We start from the raw sequence: 17,271 nt of genomic DNA, 5'->3' as shown, positions 1-17,271 counted from the left end.
GATAATATTTTGTTAATGTAATATACTTTCTTTTGAAGGCTTGTTACCAAGGTATCTTATTGGCCAGAGTTTTAAGAGAAGATTTTTGAAGTAGTTCATTTCTGACTCAATTTTGAGACAGTTTTGAATGTGATAAACTAATATATTGAGGAGATCTGGAAACCATAACTGTTTTATGATCATGGGATAAATAATACATCTGATTATTGAAAAAGATGAAAATTTGACTACCAAACTAGATTGATTTAAAGAGATGACCCAGTCTGAAATCCTCCTCCTCCCTAAAATGAAAGAGATTAAAAAACAGATTTCAGAACTATATCATTTCAGACATAATTGATTAATCTCAATCATTTATTAAGCATTTATCATTTTAATTATTTAGTGAACATTATTAAGCACCAACTAAGTTTAAAGTTATAAGTGATAGAGGAACAGAGCTGAAGAAGAGAATTTGAAAAGTCACTTAGATCAAATAGTTTTCATTTTTTATGTTTATAACTTTGCTTCTCTTATTGTATAGATAATAGTCTATTTTCATTATTAGCTGAGATGTATTGTCTAGGGAAATGTTAGTTAAGCATAACTTAGATCAACTACTTTTAAGTGGAAGCATCTATTTAATGCAGATGTTTTTACAGTTTCTGAGACAGAAAGAAGGCACTGAAATTTAGAGTTTCAAATATTATTTGTGCATTCTTTTGCCTTGTTATAAGTAAATGATCTTATGTTTAAGGTCATACGATATCAGCATTGAGAATACTTGGTTATATAAATAGAAATGCATTGGTGGAGTTTATGAGCCAGAATATTGAGTAGGGCTGTAGGAACTGGCAGTGTTTTTGCCTAAAGAAGAGAAAGCTAGGGTGAGGACTGACTATTTATAGCAGATTATAAATATTTAAAAGACTGTTTTGTGGCAGATTATTAGACTTGTTTTACTTGGTCCTACAATGTGATTTATAAAAGCTGGAGAGGGGCAAATTTAATCTTCCTTTGTGAAAAACCTTAGAGCTGAGAGCTGTTCGAAAGTGAAATGTGAATTCCCTATCACATGAGTTCTTTTGGCAGAGGCTGGATAGTTTACTTTTCCAAAAATGTCCAGTTATGGTATTGAGATAATTCTTGTTAAGGTATAGTTCCGATGAAATGGACTGACAATTTACAAGTCCGGCCCCCCCCCCCCTCCCCTCATATCCACCCAAAATAAAAAACAAAACAAAACAACACATCAAAACTTGATTTCCAGTACTAAACATTATACCTTGCACTTAGTAGGTGGTTAAGAAGTGTTTGTTGAGTTACATTAAATTTGGCATAGTTTCCTAGGCAGCACAGGAAGAAAATAAAGAGATAGGCTTGGGGTCTTCAACACTTTTTGAGGCCAAACAGAACAAATTGAATCCTTCTATTCACAAAAGCCCTGAAAATCCTTACAGAAAAATTGTGTGATGTTAGGTTCTGTTGGTACTTAACAATTCTCTAGTTCACACCTTTGGTTCTGGCCTTTAAGGGGAGTTTACCCCTTTGAACTTCTGAGGAGGAGTTTATATATGAAAAGGAGTTTACACAACCTTTAAAAGGAACAAGTTCATTGGTTGAAGTAATTTTCCCACAAGCCCTTGAGTTCTCACAGGCCCATTCTCTGGGAAGATAAAAGAAGGCAACATTGAGCAAGGAGTTAGTAGAGTCTGGGCCAGAGTTGGGACGGCGGCCTGCAGGAGGAGTCTGGATTGGGGAAAAACAAGAGCTGGAGGAGATTCAGAGCTCCCAAGAAACCTGCTCACAGAGAAAAGATTTTACAGAAAAGAGATCTTCTCCCAGAGAAGGATTACAATTGAGAGACAACAGGACCTTTACAATTTGGTGCCCACAACGTGGGGCAAGGACTTTTGCTTATCCTGACAAGGACTTATTCTAAACCCTTCAGAGGAGCTAGCCCGGACCTTGACATTTTGGGGCCCGAACAGGGACAGTCTTCTTCTCTTCATGAGACTAAACATTTCTATTTCTACCTCTTTAAACTGTTCCTTATTAATTTAAAGGCTCTTCATCTTCTTGCTTATCTTGTTTTGGATGCTTTCCAATTTATCAGTCTCCCTCTTATGATACTCAAAAGTAAATATAATATTCCACATATAGTCTAAGGACTATATCCCTTTATTCCTGAACATAGCCTACAATACTAGCTTTTTCAGTTACCGTCACCTCGTTGGTTCATATTAGTTTTTCAGTAAGTCCCCAGGTTTGTTTTTTTCATACAAACTGTTGCCTTTCAATTCCTACTTTTCTTAAGTATACGAGTTTTCATTTATCTTTGTTGAATTTCATCTTACTGGTTTCAACCCAGTTGTCTCTAGCCTGTACAGATCTTTTTTTTTTTTTCCCTTCAATTTCATTGGTTTTTGTTTTTGTTTTTTAATTTAATAGTTTTTATTTACCAGATATATGCATGGGTAATTTCATAACATTGACAATTGTCAAACCTTTTGTCCTAATTTTTCCCCTCCCCCCCAAGATAGCAGGTTGACCAATACATCAATATGTTAAAGTATAAATTAAATACAATATATATATATACATGTCCAAACAGTTGTTTTGCTGTACAAAAAGAATCGGACTTTGAAATAGTGTACAATTAGCCTTTGAAGGAAAGCAAAAATGCAGGTGGACAAAAATAGAGGGGTTGGGAATTCTATGTAGTGGTTCATAGTCATCTCCCAGAATTCTTTTGCTGGGTGTAGCTGCTTCAGTTCATTACTGCTCTATTGGAACTGATTTGGTTCATCTCATTGTTGAAAATGGCCACATCCATCAAAATTGATCATCATATAGTATTATTGCTGAAGTATACAACGATTTCCTGGTCCTGCTCATTTCACTCAGCATCAGTTCATGTAAGTCTCTCCAGGCCTTTCTGAAATCATCCTATTTGTCATTTCTTACAGAACAATAATATTCCATAATATTCATATACCACAATTTATTCAGCCATTCTCTAATTGATTTTCAGAATTTCCTTGGGTTCACTAGTTAAGGAATCCTATCAAAATAGAAAATAACATTATTAATGTGGCAGGAACTGTTCTTGAGGAAATCATGCTGGCTCTTTGTAATGATCATTTATTTTCTAGATGTTTACTGTTTTTTTAATGAGCAGTGCAGGATATCCTTATAATTTAAACTCATTGGCTTATACTTGCACCTTTTTGTTTTGTCTCTGGTTGGAAGTTTTGGTAGATTGCTATTGAAATCAGTCACTTTTAGCACCTCCTGGGACACTGCAGATAGAACTGCAAGACTCTTTTGTTCTGAGACTCTTGTCCTTGTTGTTCTCCTGCAGGCTTCATTCAGCCTGGGCTTTAGTCTAAAACTAAGTAGCCACATGACTACTTTTTGCTTCTGAATTTGTTCCTTGTTCAGTATGCAACTAGTGTCCATGATTGCTATTACTTCGTTATACCACCCCAAAGTTCAGGTTCTCTCCTCAGTCTAACCTCATCTGTCACTTGGAACTGGGTAATGGACAACAGAATTGCCAGATGGCACACTTGCCTGTACGTTGTGCTAATTCAGGGATTCTCTGGGATACTTCTTTCTCTAATGTCTAGGCTTAGCTTTCTTTGTGTGTCTACTTTGTGCAGCATGCTTCTGACCATATTTTGTCCTTGTCTGCAGACTTCTTTGTTTTCCCAAGAAAATCTGGGCCACAAAAAATGACTCACTGTGTGACTTATTCTTGAATTTCCTGATCAGAAATTTGGCATTTTGGATCTTTGTGGAAAAGATTAGTAGGGGATTTTGGCCATAATTCTTCCTGTTACTCTTTCCTCTTGACTCTGCCTCTGTTTTCCCTCCATTGTTATCATCTGACCCCCCACCCCCCCCAATCAGTGGTCCTCTCTCTTGGGTGATGCTCTCTTTTCTCCTAAAATCCATGTTGGCTATCAGCCTCAGCTCATCCTGAGATTTAGCAATCTCATATTATACCATCCCCCTTACATCCATCTGCCTAAGTGGTATCATTCCTTTTATATTCATCTATTACTTATCTTCCACTTTCTCTGTATAACTTCTGTAAAATTCAAGTTGCATGCAGAGTTCCTTGTGAATCTATGTTAGTCTTTTCAGAAAATTTCAGTTTTTCTTTTTCATTGGCATTGTTTCCCTTCATGTCTTCAGAATTTCACCCCTGGGAATTTTTTAGTCTTTGTGAATTGACTTTTTATGTTGAACTTTTATCCATGTTTGCTTTCACAAAATCTAGAATACTCATCAAACTGTGTCCAATTTTCTTCTTTTTCTCTGATATAAATTTTTGGAAGTAGTGGTTGCTTTCAGGTCTGGTCCAGTAATAAATTCTTTCCTGTAAGTAATCAGTTCTAGAATAGAATTAAGAATTAATTTTTATTATAACAATCATCAAACATCATTTTTTTAAATGTATGAAAAAATGGGATTATATACAAATCTCTGAATTGTTGAGATACTTTTAAAAAGGTTTATCAATGTAAAATTCTCGTTAGTATATTCTCTTAAACTTTTTTGTTTTCTTCTTAGTATTAAAAAATTAGTGACTTTTTTAACAATAAATTTCTCCTTTTTTTCCCATCTTTTGGAGAATTTGGAAGTACTAATGAAGTTGAAAACATTTGTTTTTGTGAATGTTTTTGAGATGCATTTTTCAAGTGAAAATTTTTCTAATGCAATATCCCTTTGTATCTTATAACCATTGTAACCACTGCTGGGCACTTCATCCTCTCTGTCTTTACTAAAGAACTCCTCTGTTCTGTACTCACACAGGTGCATCCTGGGTTCAATCCAGGGAGTTCTTGGTCTGATAAAAGTAGGAAAGCCCTTTCTTCTCTCTTGAGTGGTTTTTGTTGTGGTGGTGGTGGTTGTTGTTGTTTTTACCACCCCCTACCTACTCTAAACTTTGGGGCCTTTGGAAGAAAGTCTTGGCTTATGTCTATAATGTCTCCCTCCCAAGAAAGAAAGGTAATAGTGTACAATAGGAATCCGTTGTAAGTTAGCTTTTTGTTTTCTCTGTTCAAGAGAAATGTTAAACACAAAGAGTAATGGGCACCTATTATTGGAAACTTAAAACAGAAACAACATTTGTTCTTAGGAGATCTAAACTTCAGCATACAAACAAGTCTGTGGGCCTGCTAAATAGGCCTTTTTTATTTCAGTACCTAGAATAACCACCACCACCTCCTCAGTGCTACTGTTCAAATAACAGGCTCTAGGTCCCTGTCTTTTGCCAAGTTACACTGTAATTTGCCTTGTTCTATTTATCTGTAGCTCTGCAGAAGCTCGCCTTGCCACCTGGCAGCTTCAGTGAAGGATCTGAAACTTTGATTTCTCATACTCATAATATTGTCACAGGGGACACCTCTATTTTAGCCCTCATTTTTGGACAGCACTAGTTAGGAAAGAAATAAAACAGAAGCAAGTTTGCAGGGACCCTAAAACAGGCTCAGGCTTGCCTAAGTCTATACATGTATATTAGCTGTCATGTTGTTTGTCATTTTTCCCAACTCTGAGGGAGAAAGGCAGTAGTTTTCTCTCCTCCCATCTTGAATAATCCTGGCATAATACTCAGACAAGGACATGTTGTATCCCCCACATGACGAAAAATTCCTGGGGAATAGGGATTTTATTTATTTATTTATTTTTGGGGGCATATCTATTATGTGGCATCTGCCTTGTACATAATAGAAGATTAATGAATATTAGTTGAGTTGCATCAGGAAGTGTTTAAGCAGCACCTAGTATGTTCTAGGTAAAATGTGGAGCATGAGGGACATAAAGACATAAATGAAAGAAGTCCATGTTTTCAAAGAACATCCTATTGGGTTTTAGCAATATACATAGAATAGATGTATAGAAGAAACATAAAAAATAGGTACTAAATAACCTTGGTGAGACGGTACTAGCTGCTGAATTGGTTGGATGGGAGCACTGGGAAAAGCTTTTTGGAGTTGAGTTGAACTGAGTATTGAAGATGTCCAGGAATTCTGAGGTGTTGGAGATGATGAGAGAATATTTGAAGTACAGAGATTAGGGAAAGGCATGGAGTGGGCAGATCCACTTGTATATATACAAGCAAACATACTAGGAACCTAGCAAGTAGAGTGCAGGAGGACTCTGAAATGTGTGAGGACACTGGGAAAAGTAGTAAGAGGTAGTGGTGGGAAAGTGTTAAATGCCAAATAGGACTTTATATTTGATCCTAAATGTAATGGTAGGCTGATGAAATTTGCTGAGTAGTAGGGCTGATAGTTAGGCCATAGCATGAAAACAGCTCAAAAACAATTCAGAAGAGTTATGGCCTTCTGGTTAATTGAAGTTTTAGTGATTGAAAATTTTTATGATAACTTGCAAACATTTAGTTTTTGGAATTTTATATTTAGGGTTTTTACATAAGAATTTTTATGAGTGGATTGTGAAATGAGTATCATCTTTAGAATATTACTATATGATGTGTTTGTCTAAGTATATATGAAACAAAATAGCAGCTGTTATAAATATTTTGTGTACTATTTTGGTTAATATTTAGATAGTAAGTATAATATTTAGGCTAATAATCTATGCATGTAAGTAGGAGAAGCAGTAAGTAGTGTGGATAGAGATCTGGCCTCAGTCTGTAGGAGCACAGATGCTCCAGTCCAATATTTGATTTGAGCTCTCTGACCCCAGACAGTTACTTCCCTGCTTTTTCACTTCCCCACTCCATCACAGTTGAAGAACAAGTCCCCACCTGCATTGGGAGAAGGCATTTTTTTCATTAGAAATTTCCTATACTAGTAAAATCAACAGGTTAAGGTCCTGCTTGCTCCCCCCACTCCACATAAACACACACCTAAAACTACAATGTGAACTATATATTACACTTATCTATAGTTAGTTATTTTCAAAATTAACCCCTAATTCCCTAGCAAAGTAATGGTGTTATAATAACATCCCCCCCCTTTTTTTTTTTTTTTAATTCTGAAGCCTTATCTAGCTAAATTTGCAATTTTTCTTTTTTTTCTCTTTTCTAGAGAGGTTTACTTTTATCCTAAATCTTAAATCAGGCTTTTAAGAATGACTCTTATGTAATATTTCCTAAAAAAAAAAAAAAATCAGTATTGAATAACAATCAAAATACATGTGAAGTAGTATAGCCTAAGAAAATTCTTTTGCTAACAGTGGTTATTTTAGCTATAGTTGTTATAATCAGAAATGAAAATTTTAAGTTAATGTCTTAAAAGCAATATCAACAAATAATTTATAATATTTAATTCATCAAATTATCATGTATGTGCCCAATTTTCTGGCTTCAGTATACTTTTAATGCTGTTATAATTTGGCTACAACAAGTTATCACAAAAGAAGTTAGTCTAAGGTTGAATTCAGACTTCAATATTTTGACTAGTTGTATTTTACTTTGTGCTTACATGCATGCTTTTTCATCATCTTGCTTTGCTTGTCTTAGCTTGTTTTTGTGGGCTGGGAGGGCAGTGGAATGTTCTAGAATAGTATAAAAGGACTCTATTTTAATATAATACTGGCTAGGGACAATGAGAAAAATATGTAACATAAGATGCATTTGTACCTTTCATGTGGATTTGATTATGTTGAAAAAAACAGTTGATTATGTGGATTTTTGAGGATGGTGGCATGCATGTAGACCTTCTAAAATTTTATGTTAATTTTTAAGGACACAATAAAACTCTTCTTTTCCTCCATTCTCCTCACCATGCATCTTTATGCATCCTATCTTATCATCTGGAGTGCAATGTAATGAAAGTTTGCCATATATACAGTAACCTTGGCAACTGCCTCTGTTATGGACAAATATCCATTCATTAATTTGGTTTAAGGACTATTTTTTTTCCTGTGTATATAATTTCAACTTTTTTCCCCCCTACAGCTACAGAACCTTGGCCTGAAGATGCTACACTTTATCAGCAACTGAAAGGTGAGTGCTTTATTTCTGCAATTAGTAATGACTTCCTATTAAAATATGTTTAAAAGAAACCTTGTTCAGTATGATTAACATCAAAGAGAAACAGAACATTAAGAGAGGGACACCCTTATATTTGTCTTATGAGTAAGTTTTAGTTAAACTTGCATTTGCCAACATAAACCAAGTATTCATGGCCTATAAGGTCCTTGGTTTATTATTGACTCATTATATTGGCTGCTGTAGGCAGGGTAAAATGATGTGATAGCAGGCACTGTTGGCAGATTTACTGCACCAATAGCTGAGGCAGCAGATTTTTGAAGTCTTGTGGTAAAGTGGGCTCTCAGTAAAAAGGAACTGTTAAAATGTATAGGCTAGGATGGTTCAGGCTCCCTTTAGCAGCTCTTCATATATCATCAGATCACATTATGGACCCCATTTGGGGCTCAGCAGCCTGCTACAGTTGTCAGAAGACTGCAAAGTAATGAAGACTAATAGGCAGCGGCCCTAGTCTTCTAAGCATGGAATTTTTATTGCAGCGAACTTGTCATCTTTCTTTTGTGTGACAGACCTAGACACACTGTGCAATATTAACTGCAAGCTGGTTTTATAGGATTCTGAATGCTTTTACTTTTAACTAGAGGAGTTGTGAGCAGATACCTATTTTACTTAATTTTGATAGGGGAAAAAAAAGGAATTATCCTAAAAATTTTAAAACAAATATTTTGTGAAAGAATTTTTAATTACATATATGTTACATACATATGAATTTGATAAGATAAATGATAAAGCAATTCTAGAGGAAAGATCTTGTTTTACATTCATACATAGGTAATACAGCTGAAAACCATCATCACATAATAGTTCTGTTGTAATTACATAATGACATTGATGTGTAATTTTTTTAGGCTAAAATTAATTTTTATGAAAAATGACTATTTTAGCAGTTTAGAACCACATTTTTTGACTGGACATCCTTTCATTTTCTTCCTACAGGGGAACAAATTTTGCTTTCTGATAATGCTTCTTCTCTTGCTGTTCAGGTAAATAAAGATTTGTTTTAAATGGAGATGTTAAATTTCTCTTGGTTGGAATGAATTTTTTAAAATACTCTAGCGTATATATTAAATTTCCAATAGAATTTGTTATAGTTATCTAATACTGCGTTATTGGTGCAGTTCTATTAAACAGACTTTTAAATTTAAATTTTTTTTATTTTAAGAAATATTTGTCAACTTAAAATTTTGACCTTCATGATATTTTTAGCATGTAAATCCTGTTTTTAGACTACAATTTTTCCTTTTCTGTCTAAATTAGAGGGTGACAATAATGAAGGGCAAGTGCATAGTATTCATGTTTTCTTATAGTAATATAAAGATTAAAATAATGTGTGGATAGTAGTTTAGACATCTCTTTTTATATATTTTCATGTTTGTTCTGTCTTTAGCTTGAAACATCTCAAAGAAGCTTTATTCATTTGTAACTGTTTTGTTATGTACACATCGATCACAGATTGATGGATATCAGAATTGTATTGGAAAGATCATTGTGTAATTCTCAAACTGTACTTTTGAAATTGCTCTTATACTGACATTGTGTACTTTTACAAAAAACTTTTAGGAGAGGAATGAGTTTTTCACAATAATATTTTAGCTAATACAAATTGCAGTATTTTGTTTTTAGGTTCAGTCCCATTTAGTTGAATTAAGTAATTTAAAAAATCAAAGAAAACTGTTTTTAGAAAGTAAAGATGACTAAAAGTTAATGTAAAAATATGAGAAATATTCTTTAGAAAATAAAAAAGTCCACCTGTTTTGGGCACATATGTGTGTGAAGTGTTATATAATTCTTTAATTAAAAGATTACATTCTTTTAAGAATTCAAAGTATACCTTTAAGTTTTTATTGTTTTATGTAATGACATGCTAATTAATGTATTTATCTTGCATATGTAATTTTTTGGATGAGTTGAATTTCTTAATCAACTGTTTTTCTTATTTAAAATCAGCACTTCATATTCCATCATCCTAACTAACAAGGTTTCATTTACAATATAATCTTCATAAAGTTTACATTTACTTCTATTGAGGGTTTTATAGCTTTGTTTCCATCACATTTATACCTTGACTTATACCTGAAAACAGAAAGTTGTTGATTAGTCTAACATTATACTTTCTATTTTTCATATTTAAAAAGAATGACTATTTTAGATAAAGAGTAACATCTTGGAAAATGCTGTGATACATTTTATCAAAAAGTATTTTATGTTGAAATAAATGAGTAAGTCTCTGTTTATTTAGAAAAGTCCCAAGATGGCAGTGTCCACCCATATTATTATATGTTTTAAATAATCCTTTAAAATGGAGAGAAATGAGCATTTTTGCTGAATGGTTCATCACTTCATCTTAGTGTTTATCCAGCCATTCATTTGAACACTGGGCTTACTCCTTTAAAAAAGAAAAAAATCATTTCAGTTTTGATTTAAAGCCAAACAAGAAAAAAGGTTACTCTTTAAATGTAGAATTTTACTTAACCATTTTACTATTTTAATTTCGTTATCCTACACGTGTCACTTAGATGATAAATTAACTAGAATATATTAAAAATTCTTGTTTTTCTTCAATATTCTTTGGCTTGACAGCTGATAGTAGCCATGACTATAAATGTGACTTTTGCAGATATCTGATTTAAACTTTATGGAGTAATTTTCTTCTGTAAAGTAAAACAGGATTGATTTAGAAGAATGAGTAAAGCGACTCACTTGTGATGTGCAAAACTGATCAAAACAATGACAGGTATCTATAAAATGCCTGATTATTTTCTAAAAGATAACAAACTATCAGGTATCTAATATTTTAATAGTCTGCCTATTTAATCATCAGGAAATTTAAATTCCACTTACCACATAAACTTGGTATTTATTCTACCTGTAAAATTGAAGTGGTCAGGTCTTTAATGATTAAAGTAATTTTTATCATTTCACTTTAAAGGGAATTTGGCATCTTCTGAAGCATGTTCTTTCCACATAATACTTCCCCTCTGTTTATGAGATACTACCATGACTAAAAAATAATCTTTGTGTGTTGATTTTAATAGTTATGTATTTAGTGTCTTAGAATTTGTTGGTTCCTTTGGTCAGTGGAGGGAAATAGGAGGGAGAAAAAGAAGGGAAGGACACACACACACACTTTTTTCCCCTAACTTTGGAGAAAAATGTTTTTGATAATGAAAATGAAATAGACCCTGTTTTCTTAGTCCTGGCTTGCTACCAAAAAAACCTGACTTTTAGTCATATCTCAGGAAAAAAAAGTAATTTTTTTCTCTTTGAACTTTAGTACTGCAAAATAGTTATAGTAAAACTGATATTATCTGCTTCACAAAATTGTTATGAAGAAAACATCTTGAAAACTTTAAAGAAGTTTAAATGTATGGTGGTGTTAATATTTATGTTCTAAAATCATCTTTTATTAGCCTAAACCTGTTGATTTAGAAGAGTGGATAAATAACTTTTAAAGGGTTACTTGAATAAAACTAAATTTTTAAAGATCTTTGCTCTTTATTCAGAAGGCTTTTTTTTTTTTTTTTTTTTTTTTTTTTTTTAAAGTAGTGAGTTTCACAAATGCCAGGAGCCCTTTTGGGTGAAAAATGGACATAATTGAGTTGCTATGCTTCTTCCTTATTCTCCTATTTTCACAGAAATATTTAGTGAGACAGCTCAAATAGTCTCCTCTTTTTCTTTCTAGATTTCTTAGTCTCCTATTAATTCATTCATATATATTCATAAATGTGAAGGTGTATGCTACACTAATTTTTTCTTAAACTATAAGAAATCTTTGGATATTTTAACAGATAGCGAATGTTAATTTTTGACTTTCAAGAAAATACTGTTAACTTTTATGGTTTTTTTTTTTTTTTTTTTTTTTGTAGCACTAGAAAAGTGTTTAGTATAATGTCCTTTATTTTCCTTATCTGTCAAATAGGCATAAATACTGATTCTATCTGTCTCACAAGGATTGTTAAGAGGTTCAGATTAAATCATAAGGAGGAGTGCTCTTTGAAAATAAAATAAAAAAAAGGAAAGTAATGTTATAGTTTTTTAATAAATAGCTTTCATTGAACAGAAAAAGTTGTATATGTACCTTATAAATTATGGTGGGATGAAAATAGCATTTTAAGATATTTTCTTCTGTCATTATTAATTTTTTAAAACTGGAAATTTACTTGAACAAATCCTGAAGAGTAATATTCAAAAGGATTTGAACATAGAATGTATGAAGCTTGTTCAAAATACCTGACTATTAAAAAAAATCCAACAATATAATTAAGAAATTTAAAAATTTTGTAATGCTTATTACTGGGATACTATGTGGAGTGAAAAACTTTTCTTTGGTGAGTGTTTTAAGTTTAGAAAGGAAATAAGCTGGCATCCCACTTAGCTTCCTTTTCCTTCATACTTTCTGAAAAAATATTCTTCTAAAAGGAAAGGAAAATGTCAACAAGAACTAATTCTTTACATTATGTTAATCAGTTGAATCGTTTAAAAAAAAGTCAGCATTTTTATAGGTCCTATTAATGCAGGGCCATGAATATGAACATGTCAGACCTGCTGATAAAGAAATAGCTGAGTCTTGCTTTTTGCCTTTCAGGAAAATGTGCCTTTTTGTTGACACATTAATTGGTGATGAAATGGTTGTATTCTAATGGTTCACCATTATTGGTTGCTTTTATTTTAATCACTGATCATTTCTTAACTGGTACTGGTTAGGTTGATAGTTCTTAGGCAAGTCAAACAGATTATCAGTTCTAGAATTGTCATCCTTGCACATGTATATGAGGAGAAAAAAATTCAACATTTCAGGAAAGGAGTTTTTAGAAATCAACAATAACCTTTACAGAAATGATATACAACATGTATTTGTCAGTTATCTAAACTTGTGCTGTGATGTTCAGAAGAGCTCAGGAGACTACTGAAAAGTTCCTGGGGACATAACATTGGTCAGGTACTTTTCTACTTTAAGCAAGACTTTTCACAGGAATTACAAGGATTTGTATACATAACTAGGGCTAGAAGTGGGCCTGCCATCATTTGTTAATGTAAATTATTATATTTTATAGTAGGAGCTAATAACATTACATTAAATATTAATAAAATTTGATACAACTTTCTGAAAGTAAAAAGGAACTATTGAAATTAATTTTTTCCCCGAGTTATCCATTTCTTCCCTGACTCTTTTCTTCAGTCTTTTCCCACAAACACCCTAATTGTCCTTTAAAGAAAAGAAACTTAAGTCAAGCACATTAAATCTTTAAATTTATTCTTATGTTGGGGAGGGGAAAGGATAGAAGAACTAAAGAACTAAAGATGCTTCAAGGAAAATGTGGATTTTAGTGTTATGTGAGAGCCCCCAAATGGAGACTTTCTGTTGCTTGCATGTAATTAAAATACCTAAGCTGAAGTACTGTTTATTATATCATATCTATATACTTGGTATAACAAAACATTTTGTGAATTAGCCTTGGGCTGATTTATATGTATAAAATCTGAACTTTGTAAAAAATAATGAGTCTTTGTGTTTACGAGTGGTTATGTGTAGAATCTGATTTAACAGATATTCTCTTTTCCTTTTGATAATTACCATGTGTGACTAGAGTAACTTAAAAGTTAAATAGAACATCCCAAGATGTTCACAATACAAATAAGTGATTACTTTTGTTGTAATAGATTTTATTGGTCAAAAATTCTTAGAGACTTTTAAGTTAGCAGTACCAGCTGTATACTTTTTGTTTATGAAGTAAACAGCAAGCCAAATTTTAATTTGTTTCAGTAAACAGAACAATACAGACTCAGTAGTGAAATGAAAAAATGACAGCCCATTTTTTAAACAGAAAAAGGCTGGAATTCTTCATTATTAGATATACAGTATCAACATAATCGATCTAGCAGCATTACATTTGAGCCGAAAATACACTTAAATTCCAGGCCATACAGCTACCACATGTGAGTGAAACATCTTTCATATAGTTCTAAGATGAAATTACCCCTGAATGAATAGCATCTTCATTTATCTTCAAAACCTCCTCTGTGCTACCAGCGAATCTACTCCTTCAACATTCTACAACAAGAATTACATTATACCATTATAACAGGGTTCTTCTGCAGGGGGAAATAGATTGGCTTGGAAAATGAACCTGGCTTTGCTATAAATTACATTCACAGGTACAAAGGAATTTGTTATTTTGTTTAAAATAGCCACAAATATAATTAAGGTCTTAATTTATGTTAAACTACAAATGTGGCCATTACCATAACTGGATTAAGAACTTAATCTGTCACTTTAAGAATGATACCTAACACTTTTCATTTGTAACCTTAGACACATTATTTCAATTACAAGGTCTGCAGCTGTTTGATATAAAAAATGAATTATTTTGTAGATAGATTTGTTCATGGTTTTTAATTTTAAAACATGTCTCTTCAATAAGGTAGAGAATAATTCTTTAGTTGTCTTCGCAGATTTTCCTTTGTGTCCTGGTGAAACAGAATATGAATGAAAACACAAAACCATTTTTACTTTGTGATTCCACAGTAGTATTTTTTTTTATGCTTTAAAATACTCCATAGTGAGTTATTACACAAAATATTTCAGAGTTAATTATGAGATGAATAGGATGTCGGTCTCTGAAGAAGGAAATGTGAGGGCTGTTGTCTAAGGATAATTTTTATATGGTTACTATGAGAATTGTGGGTAATTTTTATAATTGGAAGTTTAAATTCATTTGAGAACTGTGATTACCCCCTAAAATTCAAAACTATAAATCATTACAACTATCTGACATTGAGATGAAATATGGTTAGTCTTTTAAAAATCAGAATTATTTTGCATTATATTAGTAAGTAATATTGATAGTTTTAGTTATAACCATTTTTATAACTTTTTTAGAACAAATAGTGTTTCATGGAGAATTAAAAAAAGGGAAAGACAAAGTAGGGCCACTTATTGTTAAATTATTCCATTTTAAGAGCTGCTCTTAGTTTATCAAAACTAAATATGAAAAAGATTGTATATTTTTCCTTTAAGTGACAATGGCATTTCTTTTAATAATTCCAGAATCTGGTTATTTAGTTGTTAAGTTTAACGTTAATGATACTTAGCCAGTATTGCACAGTAGTGAGTAGACTAAACTAGGTTAAGTAATTTTCACATTTACATAGTAACTCCTGAGTAACAAGACTTAACTTGGCTTAAGCATGTCTGGTGGGAGATCAGTAAAAAACAGTAGTGGCAGATGATTTCCACTCCTTTGTCTTTACATTCACACATTTTGGAATTGGTATGTTCCGTTTTAGAGACTATAATTTGGTTTTATCTATGACTTTTGTCGGAAATATATTAATTCTCTTATTCATTATCACTTTGTTGTATTTTTTACTTGAATCATACCTGCAAGTTGAATTGTAGCCACAGATAATAAAAATTGAACGTTGCTTTTCAGATGTAATTTCCAGATGAAAATTGTGTTAAGAAAGAGAATCCTGCTCTCTAATATTGTGTCTCTTTGTGGTCCCTAGGAATATGTTTTGTCTGGAGATTTTCTCTTTTAAAGGTTTCTTCTACCTTTTGGATTGCCTTTTCTGCTTATTTCTCCTCAGCAGTTGTTCTCCTTTCTCTACTTTAATCTTTATTGCTTTTAAATAATGTCTATTATTCCTATTGCATTTTTTTAACCCCTGTGATGCTTTGCTACCTCTGAATTATAGCAGTTATTCTGGTTTTTAGTATAACATCCATAAGCCAATTAACCACTAATCTTTAGGAGGGCATACCCTCTATTTCACATTTGCTTTTATCTTTAATCTTTCTTTGCAATTAATTAGTTCCTTTGTAGTATTCTATGGTTAAATTTAAAAAAAATTTTTTTTGTAAGTTAAATACAAAGCTCCAGTTGTTTCTTCTTATTCTTTAAAAGCAACAAATACTTTTCTAATCAGGTATATGGGAAGTATATTTATTCCCATTTTACCCATCTATTATTTCCTGAATAGTCTTTTACTTGTAGTGCATTATATTTTTTTTATTGGATATTGAAAATGTATTTAGAATAACTTGTAAGATATATATATATATATATATATATATATATATATATATATATAAACTTAATATATACTAATTATTAATCTATTCCTTTTAAGGAGATACCAAGGTAGTAAAATAAATATAATTAGGTTTCTTTTAAATTGTTTTTCTTTCTGGACTGAAAAAGAAGTGGCTCATTTTAAGACTAATACAGAAGGTTGAAATTCTTAGCATATGTACATATGATTCTTATTATTATGTTGAGCTATGTAAGGATACTGGACTTTGGTTGAAGAGTTATAGTTATTCATGATGATCCATGAAAAAGTGGTATGAGAGTGGCAGTTTGATCTTTGTGAAGTGATAGTATTTGCAAAGTGCTTTAAAAATCTCCCCTGTACCCCACAACAGTTCTGTGAAATTGTCTCTTTATAGCTTATAAATTGAAGCTCTGAGAAGTTGACTTACCTTTAGTGGCACAAGTTGTAAATATTGAGGTTGTATTTGAATTCAAGTTTCTTAACTCCATTAAACATTCTAGTATATAGCAAGTTTACAAATGTAGGATTCTCTAATAATGTCTAGTCATTATGTGTCAATTAAATCTAGAAGAAAACTTAAGCTACTAATAGTAATTTTGTTCTCTCTTGGCAGCTAGGTAGCTTAACCCTCTTCCTTTCAGCCAAGGTTGTGGCCTTCTACTATTTTGAGAATTTGTTTTGTTTATCATTCCTTTTGAGTTTTGATGAAGCCACAATAGTTGTTTGATATTTGAATTATTCTTCATAGGTATTTTTATTGCTGTTATGAGCCTTATTCCCTCATTTCTGTCAGAAACCTGCTTGCGTATTGATTCTTTTTTGTTAAAAGATAATAAGGCATTTTTGTTTTTTATTTCTCTAGTTTTTCTAAACTTTTATTTCTTGAATGCCATCATTTTATTTGTTTTCCCTGGAAACTGATTAGTTCTTGCTTCACCAGATTAAAGCTCTGCTAAGTATTTGTGATTTTTTTTTTTCATTTTGCTATGTTAACAGTGCCTTTTTAATGTTGTTGAAATTTATATTCTGTCCCCCATCTTCATCATACCTACCTTCCCCCTTTTCCTCCTTTTTCTCCTTTTTCTGTATTTACCAAATCTGAATGCATATTTCATTCATGATGCAAATGTCTAAATAGCTTTGATGCCAGGAAAATTGTGGCCATTGTTTTAGAGAATGGAAAGGTCCACCAGTCAACAGTG

General features: G+C 32.2%; 1 protein-coding gene across 3 annotated transcripts in view; it reads left to right on the top strand.

Moving 5' to 3' along the window:
* Positions 1–17,271, top strand: part of MTX2 (metaxin 2) — an 83,598-nt gene that overhangs the window by 29,802 nt on the left and 36,525 nt on the right. For 2 of the 3 annotated variants that reach the window (XM_074303029.1, XM_074303028.1), the window contains exons 2-3: positions 7,919–7,966; positions 8,948–8,994. In XM_074303029.1, the coding sequence (XP_074159130.1) occupies positions 7,919–7,966; positions 8,948–8,994 (95 nt within the window). Of the gene's footprint in view, positions 1–7,918; positions 7,991–8,947; positions 8,995–17,271 lie in introns of all 3 variants that reach the window. The other variant, XM_074303030.1, reaches the window with a different exon arrangement.

Source organism: Sminthopsis crassicaudata, chromosome 3, assembly GCF_048593235.1.
Source record: "Sminthopsis crassicaudata isolate SCR6 chromosome 3, ASM4859323v1, whole genome shotgun sequence".
In the NCBI taxonomy this organism is placed as follows: domain Eukaryota; kingdom Metazoa; phylum Chordata; class Mammalia; order Dasyuromorphia; family Dasyuridae; genus Sminthopsis; species Sminthopsis crassicaudata.
The sequence above is the reverse complement of the archived record's forward strand: the minus strand, read 5'-3'. Positions and strand labels throughout refer to the sequence as shown.